General features: G+C 35.6%; 1 protein-coding gene across 1 annotated transcript; it reads right to left on the reverse strand.

Annotated features, from left to right (window-relative positions):
- On the reverse strand, positions 1-23422 carry LOC121421173 (ankyrin repeat domain-containing protein 50-like). The gene is made up of 7 exons (XM_041615832.1): positions 22244-23422; positions 20728-20910; positions 20005-20162; positions 15123-15157; positions 11464-11799; positions 2012-2150; positions 1-88 (listed from the first exon to the last, which is right to left on the reverse strand). Exons 1-7 carry the CDS (start codon positions 23420-23422, stop codon positions 1-3), a joined length of 2118 nt encoding a protein of 705 aa, XP_041471766.1.
- Between the last annotated feature and the right edge of the window lie 2732 nt (positions 23423-26154).

Genomic DNA, 26154 nt, shown 5'->3' on the forward strand with positions numbered 1-26154 from the left:
TCAGACTTGGTTTCCACCAGAGGTGACAAGAGTATGTAATGATCCGCAGGCCAGGTCATACATAGTCACCATCCCAGATGGCAAGCAGCTTAGAAGAAATAGGGTTCAATTGAGAGATGCTCCATATTTGCCGTGTCTGGCTGAGCCAGTTGGCGGTGCGCTCTCTTCGATGAATACGGCTACAGACAGGAACATCCCAGACGGACCGGACCCGCATGACCAATTACTAGACCCCCAAACAGAACCTAGACCAGACCACTATAGAACGCGATCTGGACGCATCAGTAAGAAACCCACTCGTTATTGTTAAAGGTAGATGCTAGTTTTGGTAACGATATCAAAATGAGTTCGTACAGAATCCAATGAAATGACCACTAAAGTGTCTGTTTGTATAAATAAAAAGCATGTGCCAAAGGATTCTGGAAGAAATTGTGTAATTGCTGAGAAATCAGCAAATAAGCACGGGATTCGGGTAGGGTGTCGGGCCCGACGCCCTAAGCAATAATTATACTTTGTCCCACGTGCGCTTATCTGTGTTGGGGATTTTCGGTGTGAACATTTTTCAGCGTAGATTTCAAGATTTCACAAAGTCCAGTTAATGTAACTGTACCAGATCTAGATCCTCGATGATATACTGGCAATTAAGCCTTGTTTTACAGATTTTCTCATGAAATCAGTGTTAACTGCAACTACTGGAATTTCTCATTAATTTCATGATGTAAGAATCGGATAAAAAAAGAGCATCGAAACAAGCATACAGATGATGCAAGTGTTTTGGCATACACATTTCATTTTATTATTCATGCTGTTATACGACAGATACAGAAACTTTACAAATTCTCAACAAGAACAAAAAAAAGAAGAAGTAATAACAATAAAATAAAATAAATGAAAATAGAGAAACACACTAAAAAAAGGGGCATGCAAGTATGCCTTGGATGAAATGTGACCGAGTATCCTTTACGTTAAATAGTAATTCAATGTTATTTACTTATTGTTATTTTTCAATACACGTCACTTTTGGAAGCATGTGACAAAAGAGTTGGCAGTTGCCATTTTGTTCAGAATTGTTATCATAAAGTTTGTTTGTTGGAAACTAAAAAAATGGAGACACTACTGTAATTATTAAGTGGTGTTATTGTGTGCTAGACAAGTACATGTATGCACTGAGCTTGGACATCTAGAAAATAAGGAGTAATGTCATTTACTTATTGTTAAGTAAGTCTAGTTGATCAATACAGGAAGAAAGTTTTAAATCGCACTAAATTCCGATTATTCATGTGTATATTGATACGTAAATTGGAAAAGTGAATTTCTATCATAATTCTGTATACATGCCTGTGACTGGAAAAGAACAATAGTTCAGAGGTATACCCTCAAAGTAAGATATGCACAATTGGGTTTTCTGGTGAAGTTAACAAAGTGCATACAGTTTTACAGACTGCCAATTGACAGTAACAAGTTCAGTTTCTGAGGATTTGATGTTAACCAGTTTTTAATATATGTTTACATTTTATGATCAGTGATCATCTTTAAAAAAAATATTGCGAGGGAGATGTTGTAGAAGTACGCCCTCTACGTTGTTGGATAAAAACCATAATAAATGGTGTCACGATGTAGCTGCATTTATTACCAAACAGAATGTCTATCGAGTCTCTTTAATTGAGTCAAACACCATAATACAACAGGGGGTTGGCAGGCTTCCGTCCCCCTCAACATTTGTTAAAAAACCGTGTACAAAAACCTAAAAATGACTATTGTAATTGCAATTTTTGAGTGGTCAGCCTCCCCCCCCCCCCCAACTCCGCCACTTAGAAAAGCGTTCTGCGGCCCCTGCATACCCTCTGACATCGTCGGACTTGGTATACCTACCACATCCATTCCAGGAATATCGATATGAAGACGAAGGTGGACATCAATCTCCTTTCCTCTTGTTATTGTATCTGGAATATACGGTGTGCATATTAATCGGTGTTTAATCACATGCTGCTCAAGAGGAATAAGAACCCACCACTCAGCACTGTGGTCAATATACAGCTCAAGGTGTCTCTTGTAGACCTTGCAGTATGGTGGCTTGTCTGGAGAGTTGGATGAACTGCTTCTTGAACTTCGTGGGAGATCTGGGTTTGGGGTCATAAAAAATGCATTCGCTGTTAAAGGAAACCAAAACCCAAGAAGAGAAGTAATCTTATTGGAAAGAGTAAAATGAGAGGAACAATTTTAAAAAGTTCATCAAAATCGGTTAAGAAATAAGCAAGTTAGGGAAGAGAGCAAAAATATTATAGCGTGAAGCCTGCAGGGGGCATGGGGGGAACGCTAGAGGCATGGGGTAATCCAAATTAATCCCCCATGCCGGATGCAGCCAGCATGATTGGTCGTTACCAAGTAATTGCCCCATTCAGCGCGCGGGCGGCATGGGGTCAAAGCAAGGCGAGATTCAGTTTAATCCCCCATGCCGGATGCAGCCTGCATGGGCATTACGACAACCTCATTTAGCACGCAGGCGGCATGGGGTAAGATCGCGGTGCATTTTCAAATTAATCCCCTATGCCGGACGCAGCCAGCATGGACACTAACTACTAGGTAATTACCCGTTCAGCATGCAGTCGGCATGGTGTCAAAGTAAAAATACATTCAATGTTAGTTCATGCCGGAGGCAGCTCTCCCGCCATATTAACATTACTAGTAGTGCAAGTTCATTTCACGCCCGTGACACGCCCTTCAGCTCCATGCACGCCCGTTCCCTGGCCACTGCACTGCCAGCTGACCACGGCTTGCGCCGCATGCTTCGAAATAACTAAAAATGAATAAATAATGTTATGTCGCCTTCATAAGCCTAAATCGAAAAGTGGATAGGTCTGGGGGTTCTTGTTCGCTCTATAAACTAAATAAATCGTGGATGGAATGAATACATTCAGACATGTCGAAACGCATATCAAAATACATTCTTAACCTAATGAAAATGAATGAATGCAACCTTGAGTAAATATGTCGCTCTAGAGGACATTTCTTCCCCGGTTACTTCCACAAAGAGACGCATGATAATTCGGGTCTTCTTTAAGTAGAAAGAGAGAAAGATGAAGTGACTCCGTTTTTCCCCATTTTTCTCGTAATGGCGTACGTTTAGAACTCAATTACTTCCGATTTCAAATCAGATGGTGCAAAAGTAACCACTGACTAAATTTTATGGTCACAAAGGTTCATAAAAACTAAAGACGTTTGAGAGAAACAAAATGATTTTCAGTTATGGAAAGGCCGAAGACTTCTCGGGATTTTTGCCCTGATTTTTTTTTCGGCCAACGTTACCATGTAACAATACTTTTTGTAGTCGAAAGATTGTCTTTAGTGCAGCTCACGGCACCCTCATATACAATTCGTAAGACTTTAGTAAACATTTTCATTGTTTTGGGGGTAGTTTGAGACGCTGTTATTATGGTTGTGTCCTGTCGAAAATCCTGGAACTTCTAAAAAAAATCAATACATCAAAGCGGCAGTACTGCCAATAATGGGCACTCCAAGTCCTTTACAAAATCTTAAAAACGCAAAACACCAATGCTCGTTTGTAAGAGGACTTAGATACTGCGATTATGACCTCATCACTTTTTAATACAAGCAACATGTTCCAAAAGTTTCAGTGGGTCATATGAACGTTGTCGGGGGAGGGGGCGTAAAGTACATTGCGGTGTATGCAATTACCCTTGAGTCCCCCTCCCCCCTCACGCTTCGCCAGCAGTTGCCAAGCAATTATCTCGGTCTATACTCGTGGACATGCAAATAAGAAACAAATGGGTTCCAATTTGAACTTAATTTCGGATACTTAGCATGTCTTACGACCCCTTTCATTCGCAAAGAAAAAGAAAGCAATGCTCTTAAATACACTTCCATTATTTTTTTTTACTTCTGAACAAATTGTTCTTAACTACTCATTGATTGGTGAGTAGCCCCAAACATGCTAAACGAATTAAGTATGTATTAAAAGTGGAAATCACAAATTTCTCTCTCCAGTATTAAATAGCTGTTATATTAAATAGCTGTTACAGCTAATTTCGATTATATTCATTTCACTTTCATAATCCGGCCGGCCCGTGCCCCCCCCTTCCCACTTTGAGAAACAAAATATTTTGAATGAAAAAAAAATGAATAGAATAGAAAATAGAATATTTTTTATTTCATATATAGGCCTATAAACAAGAAATAGTGAGTGTATTACGTCATCAGTCTCTGCATTAATACACCAACCAGGATGTACATATCACTGTTTTGAGAAATTAAGTGAATTTGTCAAAATTTCTTATTTCGCATCCGATTTCGATGAACATTTCAACGTTAGGCTTGTTGGATTTTGCTCTTTTTATTCAAATCAACGTTTTGTTGGGTTCGTCGTGTCTTCATGTTGCCGCTTTTATTGAATAGAATGCGAGCGACTTCTTATCCTTAATTGACCACTGGTTTATCTCTAACACAATAGACTGTCTTTTCACTGTTGAATAAATCACGCTCCGCGTCGTTTAAGCAAGGGTTATCACTTTTGTTTCGGTTATTCTCAGCCCCACCTCCTGTCAATAGATAGGTCTATATTATTGCTCTCAGAGTTTCCTGTAGGAAATATTAACATCGAGGGGAAGGGGTTGGACGAAGACAATTGCATTATTTATTAAGGCACTTTGAATTGATGTATAAATATACATAAAATATGTTTGTCTTATTGGGCCAAGTATACCCTCTTAAAAAATAATATTATTTGAATAGACCAGTTTTACAAATATTTTCTTCCTGCTAGCTTATTATAGCCTATATGATCTTAGAAATCCTCTTTAAAAACATTTTTCTCAACTAAAATTACCAACACGGGAACAAAATAATTAAAATATATATTTGCCTAAATGCCTTTTTAAAGCACCCCCCCCCCCCCCCGATGAAATGCCGTATGGGGTGTTTCTTGATATGCACAAGGGGGTAGTCCTCACGAAGAGGACGGGAGTGGCATGTACAGTCACCAAATCTATTTTTCTTTGGATTAAAGCTTGCAAAATATATAAATATTTTGTTGAAAGAGAAATATTAAGTAGTCACTCATATCTGAATTCAAATGTTGTTTAGGTTCTGGGAACCTCTTATTGTTTTATTTGTAGGAATATAAACCGATGGCGTACCTACAAAGATCATATCGATTACTGTGATTGTTTTGCGTAAATTTACTTAAAGAAAATCGCTGCAAAGAAAATAAGTGATTTTACTTAAAACTGAAAAAAGTTACAAACTGAATACTTGAAAAAATTAAGGAAGTCGTTATAACATAAATCAATTCAGTAAATACCAAGGCAGTTTTAATGTACCAATGATATAGCATTCGATCTCTTTAATACGACATCGGGTGATATCATTTCCTAGCTTCAACGTGTTTAAGACCGTCCATTTTCTTTTATATGTAGTTGGTTTGCATTTTTAAAACCTCTACGAAATCACATAAATAAAAGTTGGTAGAGAGAGAGAGGGGAGGGGGTAAAGGGGGTATATATAAGGGGGAGAATGTACACGCGTGAATGAACCCTGAGTGCGTCGAAGTTCACATAACACAGAGTTATATGAGAAAGCCAAAAAAAATCGATAATGCTTTGATTATTATCTCAACACGCCGTTTAACGTTTGAATACATTGCTGGCATCAATGAGCACCGTGTATTCAAAAGAATGATTACTTAGGTCTCTGTTGAATAGAATGAGAGAGACTTCTGACCCTGGGCGCGTTAATCTCGAAAACAATGGACTGTCTTTTCACTGTTAATACATGCACGTTTCACTTCGGCCAATCAAAGGTTAATTTTATTTCAACTCTTCAACCTTAATGGCAGCACTTTTGTTTGTCAGGCCTAATTGCTTCAGATTATTTTCTATTATAAGAAAGAGACACTGAAGGCAAGAGGGGAAGGGGCGATGGGAAGATAGGAAGAAACAAAACTGAACGGAGAACGGAGTTGATCGAAGAGCTGAAGTGGGGAGGGGGGGGGGGGGCGATTGGCAGAAAAGAAGGAACAAACTGAACGGAGAATAAGGATGATCAAATGTTTGTAAAGGCCACAGCCCGTGCACTTAACGGCTGTTTTATGTGACCAGATTTTTCAAGTAAAACGTAGTAAGACACTATTATCTAAACCATACAGTTTTTTAAATCTATTAATATGCAACCCTCAAAATGAAATGAAATCCAGAATATGATAACGTCGTAGCAATCGTACAATCGATGACGATTTTACCTTTAATCCGAAATAATTCCATGCAATTATTTAAAATTTCATTATGAGTAATTGAACAATAATGTTGAACCTCAATTAGCAAACTTTCAGGAAATGAGCAAAATGCAATTTTTCCATCAGTTCGTATGCCAGTCGATCGCAACGTGAGCGAAAGTGTTTCAAGAACCAGCATTACACCGTTGTATTCAAATTATGAATCCTTTATGAAAAAAACCCAAATAATTATTGCACCGATATGGTGCTTTGAGGATGCAATGCCTTATAGTATTTTATAATGTTTTTGAATTTGCATAAAAAAATCAGTTTTTGCAATCGAAATTGTCGATATTGCGATGTATTAATTGTCTACATATGTTTGCTTTTTGCGACAGTTAACATAAAACATTAAGCCGTAAATCCGACGAATGAATAAGTCAAGACAATCTTACAATATTGGAGAAAACAAAGAAAATGATAAAAGAAATTGTCATGCCAATACCAGCAGCGGATCCAGCCTTCTCCATTAGGGGGGGGGGGGGTGTTACACCCACAAATGTAATAATCGCCCACAAATGTAATAACGCCCACAAATGTAATAACACTTTACCCACAAATGTAATAACGCCCACAAATGTAATAACACTTTACCCACAAATGTAATAACGCCCACAAATGTAATAACACTTTACCCACAAATGTAATAACGCCCACAAATGTAATAACACTTTACCCACAAATGTAATAATGCACTTTACCCACAAATTTAATAATGACTTTACCTGCAAATGTAATAAATTTGAAGTGATTTTTGGCGAATTCGTTCTAAACTAATATCCTATAGTAATGCGTTCATATAGCACAAAAGTTCAAAGTCTTTTTTCCAGACCCGGTTAATGAAATATTACAGTACAAGTCCAAGTCTTTTTCCAGACCCGGTTTTTCAAAATCATAACATACGTCCAAAATCTTTTTACCAGACCCGGTTGTTTGAAAAATTATAATATACGTCCAAAGTCTTTTTTCCAGACCCGGTTAATTCAAAAATTATAATGCAAGTCCAAAGTCTTTTTTTCAGACCCGGTCGTTTCAAAAGTTATAATATACGTCGGTGAGGGGTAAAGACAACACTCTAACCCAAAGCATTTTAAGTGGGTTTAATTTTGAAGATTGGTCTCAGCTGTCATTTTTTTTCAATATTTCTTTATCTTTTAAATAACCGGGTCCAGACGAAAGACTAAGCATAATACTCGTGTTATTCCACAAGAATAAGAATATGAGTCTTTTGTTTTTAGGATTGTTTAAATCATTTTTAAATCACCGGGTCTGGAATAAAGACAACGCTCTAAACATGTGCTTTTCTACATGCATGGTCTTAATTTGGAGGATTTTTGGTTCTGAGATTCGTTGTTGGGGGTTGAGTTTTATTGATTTTTTATTCCTGAAATAATTGTGTCTGGAGGAAAGTCGATCTTCGACAATCGGTCTTCATGTTGTTCCACAGTAATTAGATTATTGGGTATTCGTTTTAGAATATTTGTAAAAACTATTTTATTTTTCAAATAGTAACCAAGTCTGGAGAAAGGATGTCTGCTTTACCCACGCGTTATAGTTTTGTAGGGGTAGTAGTATTATTTAAAAAAGGACATATTTTTACTGGGTGAAACTTTGGAAATGTGGTCTTAGATTCGAAGTTTTTCAGTTACTTTTTTTAATAGCCGGGTCTGGAGGAAAGAGTAAGTTTTAAAACTCGAGTTATTCCACGAGAATAAGAATATATAAGGTCTTATGTTAGAAGATTTTTTTGTAACTGTTTTAGGTCTGGAATAAAGACAACACTCTAAACCTCTTTTAAAACAGGTTCTTAGGTTGAAGGTTTGTTTGGTCTTAGACTTTGATTTTTTTTAATTCTTACTATTAGCGTTTTTTTAAAGAAAAAAATGGTTGGGCTGAAAGACTACGCTATATCCAGCATTAATAAGATTATGGGGTCTTTATACTGTTTTTAAACTGTTATTCATAATGTTAAAATAACAGGCAACCGGGTCTGGAGAAAAGACTACGCTTGATTCTCAATTTACTCTTAGTGCATATATTCACAATATACACCGTATAAGTTGAAACAACAACAAAGGCATTAATTCCACCAGTTTTGATTAACTGGGTCTGGAGAAAAGACTAAGCTCGATTCCCATTTTTTCCACAGGAATATCATTATCGTATCTTAGTTTGGACTTAAATTATAAATTTTGAAATAACTGGGTCAGGAAAAAGACTTAGGACTTATTAAAATTCTTGAAACAACCGGGTCTGGAAAAAAGATTTTGGATTTATATTATAATTTTTGAAACAACCGGGTCTGGAAAAAAGACTTTAGACTTGTATCACAATTTTTTAAACAACCGGGTCTGGAAAAAAGACTTTGGACTTTTATTATATTTTTTTAAACAACCGGGTCTGGAAAAAAGACTTTGGATTTATATTATAATTTTGAAACAACCGGGTCTGGAAGAAAGACTTTGGACTTGTACTTTGATGTTTTATTAACCCGGTCTGAAAAAAAGACTTTGCACTTTTGTGCTATATGAACGCATTACTATAGGATTTTAGTTTAGAACGGATTCGCCAAAAATCCCTTCAAATTTATTACATTTGTGGGTAAAGTCATTATTACATTTGTGGGCGATCAAAAATTATTACATTTGTGGGTAAAGTGTTATTACATTTGTGGGCGTTATTACATTTGTGGGTAAAGTGTTATTACATTTGTGGGCGTTATTACATTTGTGGGCGTTATTACATTTGTGGGTGCAACAGGGGGTTCTAGCCATATCGGATTGGCCGATCTAAACTGACTTTTTTTTGTTTATTTGAAGGGTTAGTCCTGTTAACCACTTCTTAGCTTTATAATATAAATCAACATAAGTATAATTATATTTCAAATATTGCGAGCGCGAGCTATTTTTCAAATTTTATCTATTTTGTCCAAAAATTTGTTTGTGATCCTGAACAAAATTTTCAGATCAGAGCGTTACATATTTCAACAATTAAATAATGTGAGCGCAAAGGGCGAGCCGATTTTTTTTTACTTGTTTCTCCCTGAAGAATGGAAATTCTAAGCACTTATTGTAATCGTAAACAGGATAGGTAATTGATGCGAGCGCAAAGCAAGCGGGTAAAACATCGAGATTTAGACCTAAAAACTTGATAATCTATTATGTTTTGCAAATCATGAAGAGGATGAGTGCTTGGTAGCCTTCCTACAGTAATAATGCGTGTCCAAAACGCAAACTTGAACGAAATTTTTGGTGTTCGGATCTAAAACTTGACAATATTTTTAACACAGAACATGCTGCGTATCTCAATAGACATGAGGGCACGTGTTTCAGATTACACCTAGAATCTGGGCATTCTTTATACATTTTTATCATGACATCGATGAGGCGAACGAGAACCATAATCTTAAGATATTGGATATTCCGACCTGAAAAATGGTGAATTTAAGCCCTATATTTCAAGCACTTTGTAGGAAAATTGTGAGATGGACATGATATCATTTTTTACATAAAAATTCAATGTCGGAAATAAATGAACGGAAATCGAATCTATGCAGAAAGGAATGAACCAATAATAATAATCCGCATTTATCTGGAACTTATCACGTCGTAACGACGTCTCTTAGCGCTTTAAACATAATGATATCATTACCCCGGTCATCGGATCCTGCCATGCTCGCATACGATGTATGCACCTTCTCCACTCCGTGGAGAGAATTAAAAGAATTCCAAACTTGAATCCATTAATAACGATACTATCGATAGAAAGAGCAGCTCAGACGTAGCCTTAGTCACAAAATAGTATAATTGTCAAATCTTAAATTAAGATAAGACTGTAATTATTCTGATATGAATTGAAAAACACACCTAAGAAAACTAATAGAGGTAAAATATGCATCTTATATACTTATAACATGAAGCATTCAATTCCCGAGAAAAGGAAGTTATGAATAATTAATTTAATTACAAAAAATCGCATGTGGACGCTCAAGATGATGATTTATTACGTCACTATCTCCGATTTAGTTGAGAAACGGGCCCCAGGATATATATGTAGCATGCAGGTGGAATGGCAGATCTATACGGCAGGACGCGGGAGGCATGATGGATTAGAGCAATCGGTGACAAGCTGCGGGCGGAATGGTGGATTAATTTGGAAAAATTTTGCGCGGCAGCACGCAGGGGGCATGGCGGATTATTTTTTGGAAGGACCGGTGGTAGGCTGCAGGGGGAATGGTGGATTAATTTATAGAGATTAATAGCGGCAGCACGCAGTGGGCATGACGGATTATGTTTAAGAGCAAGTGATGACCGCCTGCAGGGGGCATGGGGTTCTTAATTGGGGCGTGCTTTAGGGATAGCCTGCAGGGGGAATGCTGTGATATTTTTGCTCTCATCCCTTATGGGAATTTGAAAACTCTTCTTGTACTTTCTATGGGCATCCTCAAGTTGGCAAACGTGCTTCAAAATGGCAGATTTTGTGGACAACTCTCTATTTGTTTTGTACACAAATTTTCAGATTTTCCTCCTTATCTTTCAAATTGCATCTTGCCTCCTTCTGAGCACAATATATGTCTTGGGAAAATATAATCCACACTATATATGTCAAGGTTAGGAGGAGATAATAAGAAATATGTAAAATAAAGGGGAAAATCTGAAAATATGTGTACAAAACAAACGGAGAGTTGTCCACAAAATCAGCCATTTTGAAGCACGTTTGCCAATTTGAGGATCCACATAGTAAGTACAACAAGACTTTTTAATTGTCAATAACTTGCTTATTTCATAACCGATTTTGATGAAACTTTTTTTAAATTGTTCTTCTCATTGTAATCTTTCCAATAAGATTGCTTCTCTTCTTGGGTTTTGGTTTCCTTTAACCTCTTTGGTAAAATACAGAAACAAACAAATGATAAATTCAAAACATGAATAAAAAGTAGTGATAAATCATCAATTGATCCATCAATCAAACTACCTAACTATTAAATCCGGATTTCCTTTTATTACAGGACAGTCGATTTCTTAGCCTTTCTAAATAACTTAGCTCGCGTGAAGTTAGTAAAAGTAAAATCAAGTTAGTAATTGTTAATGAAAATTTACCTTAAAATTCCTTTCATCATTTTATGGATCCAAGTGATGTTCAGATATTGTAAAACTTTACCCTCACTATAAACTTACCATTCACCGAATCCCATTCATGTGACACAACATCTGGCTTTACTTCGGCTGGGTTGGCAATTAGCGTGGCGTGTGGTATCCTAATCTTAACGGGTTTGAGGAATACCATGTTTGGAGGATCACATCTGATCCCGTAGCAGGCCACGGATTCATCATCTTGGATGTCTACGCTTGGAAGGTCTCGAAGGAGGGTTAGTGTGATCTCTTGTGATTCTCCCTGAAGCAAAGCATTGGGTGGGATGAACATTGACAAGCCATGGTCCTCTTGTAAAATACCCTGGGAGATATTTTCGTCGACTCTGACGCGACTTGCAGTAGATCCAGCTTCTTTTTCAGCTTTGTGTAATAACAGTAAGTAAGAAATATATATTTTTAAAACAAATCAAGATATATCCATACAACTCTAGAATAACATTTAAAGTCAAACTTGCAACCCTTGAATAATCGGTGTTATAGACTTCGAATTCCTCAGAAACTTGATACCATGATCAAGGTAGCCGTGCTAAAGCGGGGTAATAATAGCAGGGCCCGCTGGGAGAACAGTTTTCGGAACTGAAGTGGCTACCCTGGGTAAATATGCCGCTATTATTATTATTATTATTATGATAGAAATTCGAATGCTGATTTCGTTTAAAGTGGAGATTCATGATATAGATATACATGTATATATATATATATATACACAACAAAAAAGGTAAGTCCCCCCTAAACAAACATCAATAATTTCCGAACCAATGCGAGTTTTTGATATATTTTTACATGAGCGTGTAGGTAATTTTATAAGCTACCCTATGAGTACATGTTGTGGATGTATCGTACGTCATGCTTCAGTGAGCACCGTCAGAAGGCAAAAATGTCACTTTTCAAAAGTCACAAGCAAAATATCACGACTTTGATTCCATTGTTATTGGAACTAATTCCACATTCCCATCATGAAAACTAGTCAGAAGGCTTGGAAAGGGTACTTTCTAAAAGACGATACAACTTTTAAAGCTAAATTTCACGGTTGAATAAACTCATGTCCAAATTTGCTATAATTGGATTTGTACACATTTCTTTCAATAAAAAATGCTAGAATATGATGACAGTTATTTTGGGGAAGACTATCTCCAACAATATTCACCGTTTCACGGTTCAATGAACATTTATTGGAAACAAAAAATGCGATTTTCAAATATCGTAGGCAATTATTGCTTCATTTTTCTAACTGAAAATGATCTTTTCTCAACTTTTTTGTTATGTTCATGACCAATTAACATGCTTCAATGATTCAAAGTTGTCAAATTAAACATTACGCTTGATGAACATGTGGAATGTGATGAGCTCTTTTTTACGTTATTGGAAAAACTGCAATTTGTAACTATGGATATCTGTCACACAACTCCTTGCACAGTTCATTTGATTTGATTTTCATGAAAATCCCGATGTTTAATGCATCAGTGAGCACACAATATTCGAAAATTATGCAAATGAGAAGAAAGTTCAAGGCCTTGGCCCCACTCTCTACCGAATCGAATGGTTATTTTGGTGTGCGCACATTTTGGATAGTGTTACTCTGAAGCCATGTGCGAAGTTTCATGAAATAACTGTTGGCAGAAGTAACAAAAACCGTTCATGAAACAAACCCTCATTTCATATTTGTTAAAATTTTGACTTCCTCTCTCATAGACTTGTGTACATTATGGGTGCATATGTTTAAGCATACGTAAACCCCTTATTCAATATGGTGGAACTTTTTTTCAAGACTGTCTTTAGCAATGTCGTTTGGCAGTAATGTTTATCAACCTATGGGCAGAATTCTGTGCAAAAATGAAATCGATTTGTTTGTTTATGGATGAGTGAGCACGCATCAAAGTGGGAAAATTTGTATTTTCAATGACACAGACTCATTTTAAAGGGTAATAAAGTGAATATTGGGGCAAATTTGGTTGGAAAGGTGTCTTTAATTGCTGTTTTTATCATCCTTCATTTCTATCACCGAACACTTTCCGAACTTTAGCCATTTCATGGTTGAGCGAGCACATTCGAAAATTTAGGAATGAATACTCTTTATACTGCATAACATAAATGTATTCTTTTCCTAACAATTTCTCAGGATCAGTTGAATGTATGGACAGAACAGTGGTTGATCCAGAATTTTAAATGGGGGAGGGGCCTATAATCGGGGGAGACATCAGCATTTTCAAATTTTAACATGATCTAACAAGTTGTAAAAGATAATACCCCAAAAACCCCATGATGACACGTCACAATACATGGGCCGCACAGCAGTTTTCAAAGTGGGGGGGGGGGGGGGCTGACCATGCCAAAAATCACAATCGTATTGCATTTTGTACTTGCTTTTGGAAAAAAGTGGGGGGGGGGCTGAAGCCCCCAGCCCCCCTCCCCGCTTCCGCAGCCCCTGCAATACATCGTGCTCACTCAACCATGAACATACGATATCAAAATTTGGTCTGAAATTGTTAAATGATGGATAGTAAAACAGCATAATACTATTAGTTCACCTAAAAACAATTTTTGCCCAACTTTGTATTTGCACAATCTGAAAAACGACTCTTGTGACTTTCAAAAATGGTCATTTTTAATTCAATCTTTAATTACTCATGCATGACTCAACCGATCAATCTCATATTTCCCCAGGAGTTGCTTAATGAGTGTATTAAACCACCCTTGAAATATATCTCAAAATAATTCGGTTCAAAAGTTACAGCAGTTTGATTTAGGGGGGACTTACTTTTTTTGTTGTGTATATATATTTAATGAACAAACCCGGTCATATGATTGAGTACGACCAGAACAGTGTCGTGGACGGTTTGTAATGAGGAGAAGAATAGAAAGGACAAAAATACATCATAGTAAATCATATAAACCGCTATTTTCTTATGTACATTCGAAATATTGAAAGAAAGTGTCCGCACAGTTTTAGTACTCTATTTAAAGAAAGGGTTAATTGGATTTTCATGTACATAGTAGCAAAACAAAAGTGATAAAAAAAGTTTAATATTATTCGATCTTTTTTCCTGTCAGTGGCAGGAATATCTGGATTGATAGCCGTCAAAATTCTAATAATTGTAATGCCTTAAAGCTTGTGTATGGTTTTGGTAAATCCACCAAAATGCACCTATTACTATTCCAAATCATTGCTAGCTAATATCAATGGATATGCCTTATAACAGTTATTATGTGGAGGATATAAAATGAAAATGTGTTTTACAGGAAAAATTTTGCGATTTCACATGGAAATTTAACTTGATCGGGTCACCCGATCAAATTAAAATATCTGTGTTTTTTTTTCTTTCAATTAAATCCTATTCCAAATCATGGAATGGGCTGAAAGTTTCAAGATACGTTCTTTGTCTGTAACTTTTGGATATCTAATCACTAAATTTATAAGATTTTTTTAATTTAAAACAAGCATCACCGAGAGAGGGCGCTATGTATCGAAGATTTGAATATTTGAAATTTTCTCAGAGAAGTGCAGTTGGAAAAATATCCAACGGTCTCTACGCTTCAGTAAGACTTTCATATTAGATGATATTCGATAATCAATCACATTATTGACCCTTTACCAAAGCTATACACAGGCTTTAAGGCTAATTATGATAATGGTGATAATAGTGCTTTATCAACATTTGACATTTATGTGAGGGACTTCTTACCTCGATAAAACTTTATGTCTTCGAGAGCATTCAATCTGAAAAAGTAATATTTCCCAATATCAATGACAAATTATTAATTATCATTCTAAATATGAGAAGTATATCTTTCAATACAGATAAACTTATTCATAAACACATAAGAGGCTTTTTATTGAACTCTTAGCTCTTTGTGCGCTTTGAGCACTCTACAGATTCACATGATTATTATCATTATTATTATCATCATTATTATTAACAATTCCGAGTGCCTAACAAACGTAGTATTCTTCTCGCTCTATTCGATCCGTGTACATGAAATTAAAAGACACTTCGCATAGATATCATCATTGTTATCATTAGTTTATTAAGCAATTACCTTTTTACTCTGAATTAACTTAGAATAAAAATAAGAAAAAAATGATAATTTTTCCCCAACATTCACTGATGATGTTTTTTCCCCATGTAATATTGGTTTGCCCTAAAAATACGTTCACTAGACATTTGTTTGTTTGATTCTTTTTAACATGTTTACATTTGCTGAAAGCATTTCTTATACTAATGCTTCATTCGGATTAGAAGGGAAGAAATATACGTCGAGAGACGTGTAATGAGGGAAAAAAAATATTTTTGTTAATTCAATTTTGTATTTCTTTTAACATTAGGGTGATTCCATACGTGTCGTATGGGACATTTAGAGAGCATTTGACAGTTTTTGACAAGAAAAGGCAAAAAATATTCCATTAACTGTAGGTGATCATCAAGTACTACCAGAGTGTTAGAAAAACCAAGACTTAACATGACTTGAATTCACATCCTGTATAATAAAGATTTAAAATAGTAATGTGTCGTACAGACGCAGAAAATGTGACTTTTTTTAGAAACCTCAAGTTTGTACTCAAAAGTCTGTGAGTTGGGCAGATAAATTTCATAGAAATTGAACTCAAATTGACACTCAATTACCCAAGAACAAACACATTTATAAAAGAAAGCAAAATAAACATTCATGAATAAATAAAGCAAATTATAATTTTCTAGAACATTGTGGCGTACGAGACATTCAAAATGTGTCGTACGGGACATCTCTAAATTGAAGCCAAACTTTCTTACTTTATGTCACTTTGACTTCTTCAATCACATTATTTGGCTGATGATAATGATAATCCTATCAAACTAAGACATTCATTAGGTTAGAAACCGCTATTAGATGAATATTTCTGTCAATATATCATAAACAAAATAATGTGTCGTACGGGACACTTGTGTGTTGTACAGGCACTTGCGTGCCTTTTTTTATTCAGGCTGCCCAGTACAAAAGTTGTACTGGGCAGCCTGAATTTAAAAAAAATAACTTTTTATCAATCAGAAGGAGCATTGCCCCTAATTTTTTTCCTTTTTTATGAAAAATCTTTTAATAAGTAGTCATTCAGGACAATATAATTAAGTAACCTCAATATATACAATTGGGAGCAATATGTTATAATTTTTTTCATGATGGGAAATGTACAAGTGTTCACAGCATTTTTACGAGCTGAAAAACTTGAGGTTTTGTATGAAGTTATATTTTAGGGAATTAAAGGGAAATCCTACCCAAATAAAAACTTGTTTTTATAAGAAAAAGGAAAATCAGACAAGTTGATAGGTGAAAGTTTGAACAATATTGGACAAATAACAAGAAAGTTATGAATTTTTAAAATGTGTAAATATTGGTAATCACTATACCTATGGAGACTTCAAATTGGCCGCTTATGTGATGTCATAGTGATGTAAGGCAAGGACTACTCTTCCATGTACTTCAATACATATTATGGCTAAAATGTCATTTTCCCCAAAAGTTTTATTTCAAATTTTATTTTTCTTTCATGAGGACATTAAACAATATACTACCTGGGTTATATTTAGATTACTGCCCTAGGGAATGGGTAATTAATCAACTTCTCAAACCATTAGATGTGGAGTCCCACAAGGTTCGTTATTAGGCCCGCTCCTTTTTATTTTATATATCAATGATTTACAAAATTCCTCTTCGATGTTATCTTTTATTCTTTTTGCTGATGACTCCAATATTTTTTGCTCCCATCATAACCCCAATACTCTTTTAGATATCATTAATGCTGAACTAACAGCTGTTTTCGATTGGATACAGGCCAATAAATTGTCCCTTAACGTTGATAAAACTAATTTTATGCTATTCAGCAACTCACTTTCCACTTTACCCGGTAGTATACTTATAAATAACAAAAACATCTCCCAGGTTAACTCTACCAAATTTTTAGGTATATACATCGACAGTAAGCTAACGTGGCAGGTACAGATTGATTCCTTATGTAAAATATTATCTCGTAACACTGGTGTGATAAACAAACTGAAACACTTTGTACCCTTTCATGTGTTACGTATACTTTATTCTGCTCTAATCTTGCCCTACTTCAATTACTGTATTTTAACATGGGGTAATAGCTCCAAAACCCTCTTGGATAAAATCAACATTGTCCAAAAGCGTGTTATAAGAATAATCAATAACGCTGGATTTCGGGCCCATACAAACAACCTTTTTTATAATTGCAAAATCTTAAAAATATCTGATTTATATTTGTACAACCTTGGCATATTTATGTTCGAACTCAAGAATGACAATTTACCAGATGCCTTTGCGCCATTATTTCAACGCAATTTCATTGTACATTCCCATTCAACTAGACAAGCTAATCATTACCATCTCCCACAAGCCCGAACCGTTTTTGCTAATAGCACCTTTACTACAACAGGACCCAAATTCTGGAACAGCCTTAATAAGGAACTGGTTGAAAGCCCATCTCTCAATTGTTTCAAACGCAAGCTCAAGTTATACCTCTTGGAGAGGTACAATGCTGGATCGTACTGATGACTGCAATTAATTAATTAATTTTGTCTATTCTTTCGCTTTATATCCCTTGACCCCCCCCCCCCCGTCTTTTTGGTCGTTTTCCAATTTCTTTTTATTTTGCTATTTTTATTTCTATTCGGTTTTTTTCTATTTCATCTTTTTCTGGTAACCTGATGCCATTCGATACCATTTGTGTAAAACAATCTACGTAATAAATATGTATTCCGTTTCCACATTTGTTCGTTCAAAGTAACAACTTATATTTTTCCCCCATTGGGAGCCTAATTTTTTACAAGCTCTGCTTTTTATTTAGGTTTCCTCACTTTTTTTTTACATTTGTAGTGTACCTTATGCTTAAAAAAAAAACTTATGTTAGATACTTAATTTTATCATTGATACACTATGTTTATGACCACATTTGTTACGTATATTATGATATTTGTTTTAAAAGTGGAATCAATAAATGAATGAATGAATGAATTAGGAGAAAACCACAAATCCCTGATAATAAAGTACATGGCCTATGGGAAAATTATCCTTGCCACTTGTCATAATTTACTTACCCAGTAGCCAATTTGATATCTACATGGTATTAGTGATCTCAATTTTAAAGCAGCTATAACTTTCTTATTGCTTGTCCGATTTCTTTCAAACTTTTACCATTCTGTTTAATTCATTTTTCTCCTTTCCAACACAACATTCTATGGCCAAGGCTGGATTCCCCTTTAATTGATGATTTCCAAACACTATTTAAACAATGAATTAATGAAACTTTGTGCAAATTATGGGGCAAAGATGTTGTAATTTTTTATATAAAATGTATATCTACATGATATATGTCACAACTGTCACTTGTACTTCCACAATTTTTTTTTCTAAAGAAATGCGGTTCTTCTTTTTCAAACCCATCTGCATTTCATGAAACCATATGGTTTGTCTTATTTTCCAGATTTTTTTTCACAACTTGAAAAAAGTAAGGAATTTCAATACTGTATATAAAAATACTGATCATCAGGGAAGTACAAATAGATGATCATGATGATTGATATGTATTTCTTTTACATCTTATAATAATTCCTCATTAGCATGCAAGAGGAAGTCATCTTTCAGGCTAGAATGAAATAATTATAAGGTTTTCTTTTCATGCTCAATGAAAAAAAATTAACCTGCTCTGATCAGTGAAAATCACCACTTTAGCTGAAGGGAATCACAAAAGAATAAGCCTACATGAAATCAATTAAAATGTTTAGAATCACCTATTTCATGTTCTATGGAGATAAACAAAGTACTTTTTCAGTTCACTTTATGTTAAATCAATTAAATGAATTCAAATATGCCTACCATTTATGGTTTCTGAATCCAAATCCTGCAATTAAATGCATTATTATATTGTGTGTCGTACGGGACAACTTTTAATAGGATAATAATTGAAAAATAATAATAGGGCTACCCCTATTATGGATCATGAAAATGTTGTAGATATTATTTGGAACCATCAATGATATATTATTCTTTTGACCTGCAATATTTTCAATCTTCTCTTGCTTTGCAAATAATTGTTTCAGGCAGTGTTTGTACTTGACTATTCAATGAGCAAAATTATTGAAAATTTAAAATTCCATTGTGTCCCCAATTAAAACTATATCTGTCTTTACGTTCGGTTAAAACTCATAATTTTCATAAAATTTAGGTATCATAGTAAAATATTACACTACTTATGACTTATTGAAAGCATGTTGAAATTTGTGATATTTTGAAGTTCTAGTTTGGAATCGCCCATTATCGATTACAGAAATTACAATAGATAAATGTTTTAGAAATTAACAGAACAGTCCTGCTTTTTATGACAAAATTAAAAGATTATTTAGTTTTAAAATAGAGTACATGGGGGATTTGATATAAAATCAGTCATCGAAGATATTTTAAATCTTTTATAGGATTTTTCACGTCTGTGTTTTGTATATGAATTGTGTATAGAACGATTAAGTACATGTGTGTACATAAGGTTTTACAAATGAGAATTTAAGTATGAAAACTTACCTTGACAATATCATCTGTCTGACCAATTCATCCTTGGCATAATGGATTGGCAGTCTACCTGACTTGTCTTCCACATCTATCCTGGCTCCGTTGTCAAGGAGATAGAACACTAAGGCTTTGTCAGGAGCAAGTTCTCCACCGTAAAATTCATCAGAAATCTAAAACATGCCAGAAATATGCCCAAAGCTCAAGCCACCAGACATAATGTAGGCTTATATATGTGAACACACTAGATCTCGATTGAGAGAGTACTGAAACATTTTGGCATAAATATTTTGTCATTTGATATTTTTTAATAGCGCAAGCGCGCTGAATTATCATTTCATTAATATTTTTTATTTATTTATCAATCATTTTTGGGAAGGGGTGAGTTGGGGAATCATACCTAATCAGGAGCTGAAGGAAAACTATTATGAGTGTCCATTCTAGAATGACATGTAAACAAAAGTTCTTGCACCTTTCATAGAAAAATCAATGTATAAATAAGTAAATAAAAAAAATGCACTCACACACACCCACATGAATCAAGTTACGTATTTTGGTAAGTTGAGATCAATTATAAGTTTTAGATAGAATTATGGATACATCGAGGGATCAGTCCCAAAAAACGAAGGTTTATAATAGATAACGTTGATTATTATATTAAACAACGAAATTTAAAAAGATAATCGTCTTGCACATGGTTGGTTTATTCGTACGCTGACAATGTTGAATGCTACTCACATTTCTTAGTGTGTCACTATATTGCACTTTTCTCTCCGTCCTGTCGCAAAGTTTGATTGCTTTATGAAGACACGTCTGACCGTCTGCTGACTGGACATTGAGATCCGCTCCATGATTGACTAGATACTCAACAACAGAGGTAAGACCACCTTGTATCGCATGATGAAGATAACTCCTAGTGACCTGGACAGATATTAATTGTAAAATCGCAGTAGAATCATCCGGGTAACGACTATCTCCTTTGTACACGATGTTAATGTCCGAAACTTATCTCATTAAGGGTAGACAAATCGAAATATGGCTTGCATTATGTGTCTAATGTTGTGTTTGATCTATTTGATGTTTTCAATTTATGTTTGACTATTCATGTTGTGTTCAATGTTGGGATGTTGTATTTGATGTTTGATGAGTTGTGTCTAAATCATGCTTAAAAACGATGGAGCAAGCTGGGTTGAATTTGGTAATTAGAAGTGTAAAATTATATTTACCTCCTCATAATGGTTAGTTTCGGTCATGTTCGCTCATTTGGTTTACGTATCAGACGGTGCTAGCTTGCTAGTATATGTAAACTTACGCAGACCCTACTGTAAATCAAAACCAATTTAGGATTCGATATTTGCTTCCTCAAACAGTACACTCTTAAAAATGATTGATAAAAGGATGACCAATCTGTTGGTTAATATGTTTCCGACCGATGAAATTGGTCAATATCAACCAAAATTTTTATTCGATTTGAACCAATAATTTGGTTGCTTTTGACCAATTTTATCGGTCGGACACATATTAACCAACAGATTGGTCATTTTGACCAATACTTTTTAGAGTGTAGCTATATTATATATATCAATAGGCAAAGCTTAACAGTACAAAAACATTGTTACCTTCAACATTAAATGTGTTAATTAATTTTGTTTGGACTGTATTAATTGTTTCAAATAAAAAGTGTCCTCAAACGGAAACTACCATACGTTGGTCACGTGACGTTCTACACAGAAATATGCCTTGTTCTGCCTTCTCGATCTCAAAGTTTGGGAGGATAATAAGATGTAACCATTGTACCAGTCCCAAAGTATTATACATCAAACTGTAGGTAATTTATTTAGCATTGAGATGACAATAAATCTCGACCGTTTTGACCGTTAGGGATATTCCAATGGGGAAACAAATGTGCCCAGGTCTCGACAATATGGGTGCTTTCAGACCGTTTGCCATAGCAAGAGTTGTGAACATGGACATTTTGAAATGAACAGCGAGACGTAAATAGTGAATTAATTGTAATAATATTTACTCCAGATCAATGGAATTAGATAAAATTTTGACACTATTATCAATCTGGTGTCAGATTATTAATAGTTATAAAGATATAGCCGGATTTATGCAAAATTACGTTCATGCAAACCACTGTTCCCTGTGTTGAGGCTGTGTGTGTGGACTTTCGGACACTCAAATGCACGCGACTAACCATATGTGTCATAACATTAAAGTCTAAAAAAGGATATTATCATAGATAGCTTACCTCAGACGGGGAACATGTGAGTAAAATCTTAGCGATGTTTCGATACCCAAGTAACAAAGACAGCTCTAGAGGAGTCGCTCCGTGGATGTCGTCTAATTCAGGATGTGCTTCTGGAGCAAGGAGAAGAGTAGCTTTTCGAGAGTGACCATCCTGAACAGCAGAGAGTACTTTTGCACAACCATCAGCGATTACCCTGTCGGCTTTAGCTCCTTGACCTATTAGATATTCAATGACTCCAACGTGGCTATTCTGGACAGCAAAGAGCAATGCAGTCTGATCATCACTGTCTTCTTTATTCACTTCGGCTCCTGCATTTATTAAATACCTGGTGATATCAAGGTGACCCTTCGCAGCTGCAAGATGTAATCCTGTCCGACCATTAACATTCCCTTTATTTACTTCAGCCCCTTGAATGATGAGAAGTTTGGTGACATCCAGATGGCCTTTCTCAGCAGCAATTTGTAGTGCAGTCGAACCAGTGCTATCCTCTCTGTTCACTTCAGCTCCTTGGCTGATGAGATATTTGGTTACATCAAGATGTCCATTGTAAGCTGCAATGTGTAATGCAGTACATCTTGTATTGTTCCCTCTTTTCACGTCAGCCCCCTGACCAATGAGATATTTGGTGATATCAAGATGACCATTCCAAGCTGCAAAGTGTAATGCAGTCCAATCATCACCATTCCCTCTATTTACTTCAGCTCCTTCACTGATGAAAAATTTGGTGACCTCAAGTTGACCATCCTGGGATGCAATGTGTAATGCAGTCCGACCTTCATTATCTCCTTTATTCACATCAGCTCCTTGACTGATGAGATATTTGGAGATATCAAGCTGACCATTCTGAGCTGCGATGTGTAATGCAGTCCGACCTTCATCACCCATTTTATTCACTTCAGCTCCATGACTGAGAATAATTTTCATTACCTCAAGAAGTCCTTGTGAAGCAGCAAGATGTAAGGATGTTTGCCCCTCTGGCGTAGTCGTTTCGACATAAGCTCCATGTTTGATAAGATACTCAATGATATCCCTCCGGTCGTTCTTTACTGCAATGTGTAAACACGTGTTTCCATCTTGGTCTGCCTGGTTTATGCTAGCACCATTGTCGATTAATTGCTTTACCTCCTCAATATCTCCTTCCGATATCGCTTTTTGTAATTTTTGAACCACGTCACCCATACTGCTAAATAGCTTGCTGACCGATATTTAGGCTGTATTGTCTCATATAGCGTCGAGATATTAATAATAATAATAATGAGACTTGTAAAGCGCCAAATCCATTCTGTAGAGTGCTCAAGGCGCAAAAAGAGCTCCGACTTAAATAGCAAAGTTTTTAGAAGATTTTTGAAAGTTTCGACAGAGGTACATTTTTTGTATGTCTTCAGGAAGACTATTCCACAAAGTGGGGCATGCAAAAGCAAATGATCCTTCCCCAAGTTTTTGAAACTTTAGGAATGACAAGTAGGCCAGAGGTGGATGAGCACAAAGATCTGCCTCGTCTGAACCTGCTGCATTAGAAACTTGAACTCTATAAAGTGCTTTGGTCTCCGGGTGAATGTTACCCTGTCCTCACGTATGTCCTCAAGAGAATACATGTGAAAGAAGTACAGCTGAATCGTCCAGTCCCTTAATTAAGTCACTGTTGTCACCATCATGCACACGATGATTTCAATTATTCAAACCGTGTAAACAATACAAAGCTTGTCGAAGTTTTATTGTATTCAAATATCCAGTAGTAATGATATTGACTGACTACCCTCACGTTATCGATTTATAGTAGTGATAAGAGCAGATAACTGAGCAGAAAACTATTTTCTTTGTTAACTTAAAAAATGAAATATTTCAGGTTCTCGAGTATTGATTGGACAGTTTTACAGTGTTGATGGCTATTCTGTTTCCATTTTTTTTACCGGTATACGTTGAAAAACAGTAGCCTGTGACTGTTTGAACGTAAGTTTGTGATGAAACACTGTACAACTTATGTTCAAAATGAGACGCGTCTGTCTTCCATTATTGCTTCGTCTGAAGGTTATTTGACATGTGGTGAAATAACCTCTCCAAGATATGTACTGAAATCCAATACAACATGTTATACACATGCATGATTACTTCATTTAACTTGATTAATGAAAGATTAAAATACAGTATACTATTGATATATTATATACAACATTAAAAGAGAACACATTAGTATTTGAATAAGGTGGTCATAACAAAACAAATGGAATTGTCTAGATAACCACCCTTGAACTTTGGATTGACAACCCTTCAATTTGTAAACTTTCGCGTCGCGTAAGTAGATAAATATTTGCCAGTGTGTTAATGATTACCGCGACATACGCATAAATATGTATTATAAATTAGATGCATAGATTGCACTAAAGTGTGGACGGAGGCGTCCACCGATATTTAAAGAAATAATATCGAAACAAGATACCATATACAGTATACTTTTGTGACATAATTAGTTTTGTGGTTCATAGACGAGTTAACCCTCTGGCATTATGCTGCAGTAAATATTTAGAGAATTGAAGAAACTTCCTTCCCGCGATTATATCCATGTTATTCAAGTGGCGTGGTTTGGGGAAAATACATTAGTTTGGGGTCATCCTTTCTCATTCATACAAAAATTCCGTCCGCCTCAGAATTTCATTTACAAATCATTAGACTGCCATTATGATATAAGTAAAATAGAATAATCGGTTTTCTCACCAAGCCCCCCCCCCCTTCCTGGTGATGAAATAAATAATATACAGTCAACTCTATTGCAGAAGTCACCACTGAGAAACCTGGGTCCCGTAAAAGAAAGCTTAACAATGGTCATAGAACATTTTTCAACGATTGCTTCCATTTACTACAATGCGCAATCAATCGCATAATCAAGCGTGCCATCAATCGCTAACGTTTGAATAACGGGACCCTGGTGTAACTACAGTGCACAACATTTCAAGGAATAATTGTGACCTACCACCCCAAAACCACCAATAGGTCACCAGGAAAGGTTCCCTGTAAACAGCCACAATAGTAATTTTGTCTCCACCCCCCCCCCCCAAAAAAAAAAAAAATAGCTTTCATACATGAAAGACCAATTCTTCTTCTTCATACTGAAAACTTGCAGTCATGTACATGTAGTTGAATTAAAGAAAAGATGCAAGAGTTTCTTGGACGCGACTTTTTTGCATGGCTTGGAAGTTTCATTGAGATTACACAGTAGGGGAAGGCGGGGTAAGTTTTTGCTTTTTGCATGTTAGGATTGATATGATTAATAATCTTGTCGAAATAAGTACCTTGCCTTGAAATTTAATTCTTCTGAAATATATTTCACCTATATATAACTTTCTATCCCCACACTGAAAGTCATCGTGACCTTTGAAAAAAGCGATGTCAAATGGCTCAACTTGCCCCATATATGGGGTAAGTTTGAGCCACCTTCTGGGGTAAGTTGAGCCACAAAAACTATGTACAAAATGTATGAGGGGAGAACCAGCATGTCAATTTTTTTGTTTTAAGCCTTTTCACTTGATAATTCTCTATAAATACTAACATCTTTTAAAAGGAAAAGAGCAGTCATGTAAATTTGCTCCTTTCAGCCAGTATTTCAATCAATTTTTTATGGTTTGTTTGTTTTTTTAAGATACATTACCATAGGAATTACCATGGCTCAACTTGCCCCATGCTGTTTGGCTCAACTTACCCCAGTCCGAACTTAGTGCGATAATTTTGTATCCACACATTTATTATGCATCCATCCTATAAAAGACTATGACAAGAATGAAGATCCATACCTGGACTAATAATGTTGTTATCATGTATTTATTATATTTAAAGACGTGTGTGTTTATAAAGCACTTATCTATTTCACACTCTTTTTTTACTTTTTTGGATGAAATTCATATTTTTCCCTCTAAAAA

This window comes from Lytechinus variegatus, chromosome 9 (assembly GCF_018143015.1).
Source record: "Lytechinus variegatus isolate NC3 chromosome 9, Lvar_3.0, whole genome shotgun sequence".
Lineage (NCBI taxonomy): Eukaryota > Metazoa > Echinodermata > Echinoidea > Temnopleuroida > Toxopneustidae > Lytechinus > Lytechinus variegatus.

Coding starts and splice junctions, on each gene's coding strand:
- LOC121421173 (XM_041615832.1), bottom strand. CDS start 23,422: ATGGGTGACGTGGTTCAAAAATTACAAAAAGCGATATCGGAAGGAGAT. Junction 15,158..20,004: donor AGACAGATGATATTGTCAAG/GTAAGTTTTCAT, acceptor TTACTTTTTCAG/ATTGAATGCTCTCGAAGACA. Junction 2,151..11,463: donor TGAATGGGATTCGGTGAATG/GTAAGTTTATAG, acceptor TTCCTTTAACAG/CGAATGCATTTTTTATGACC.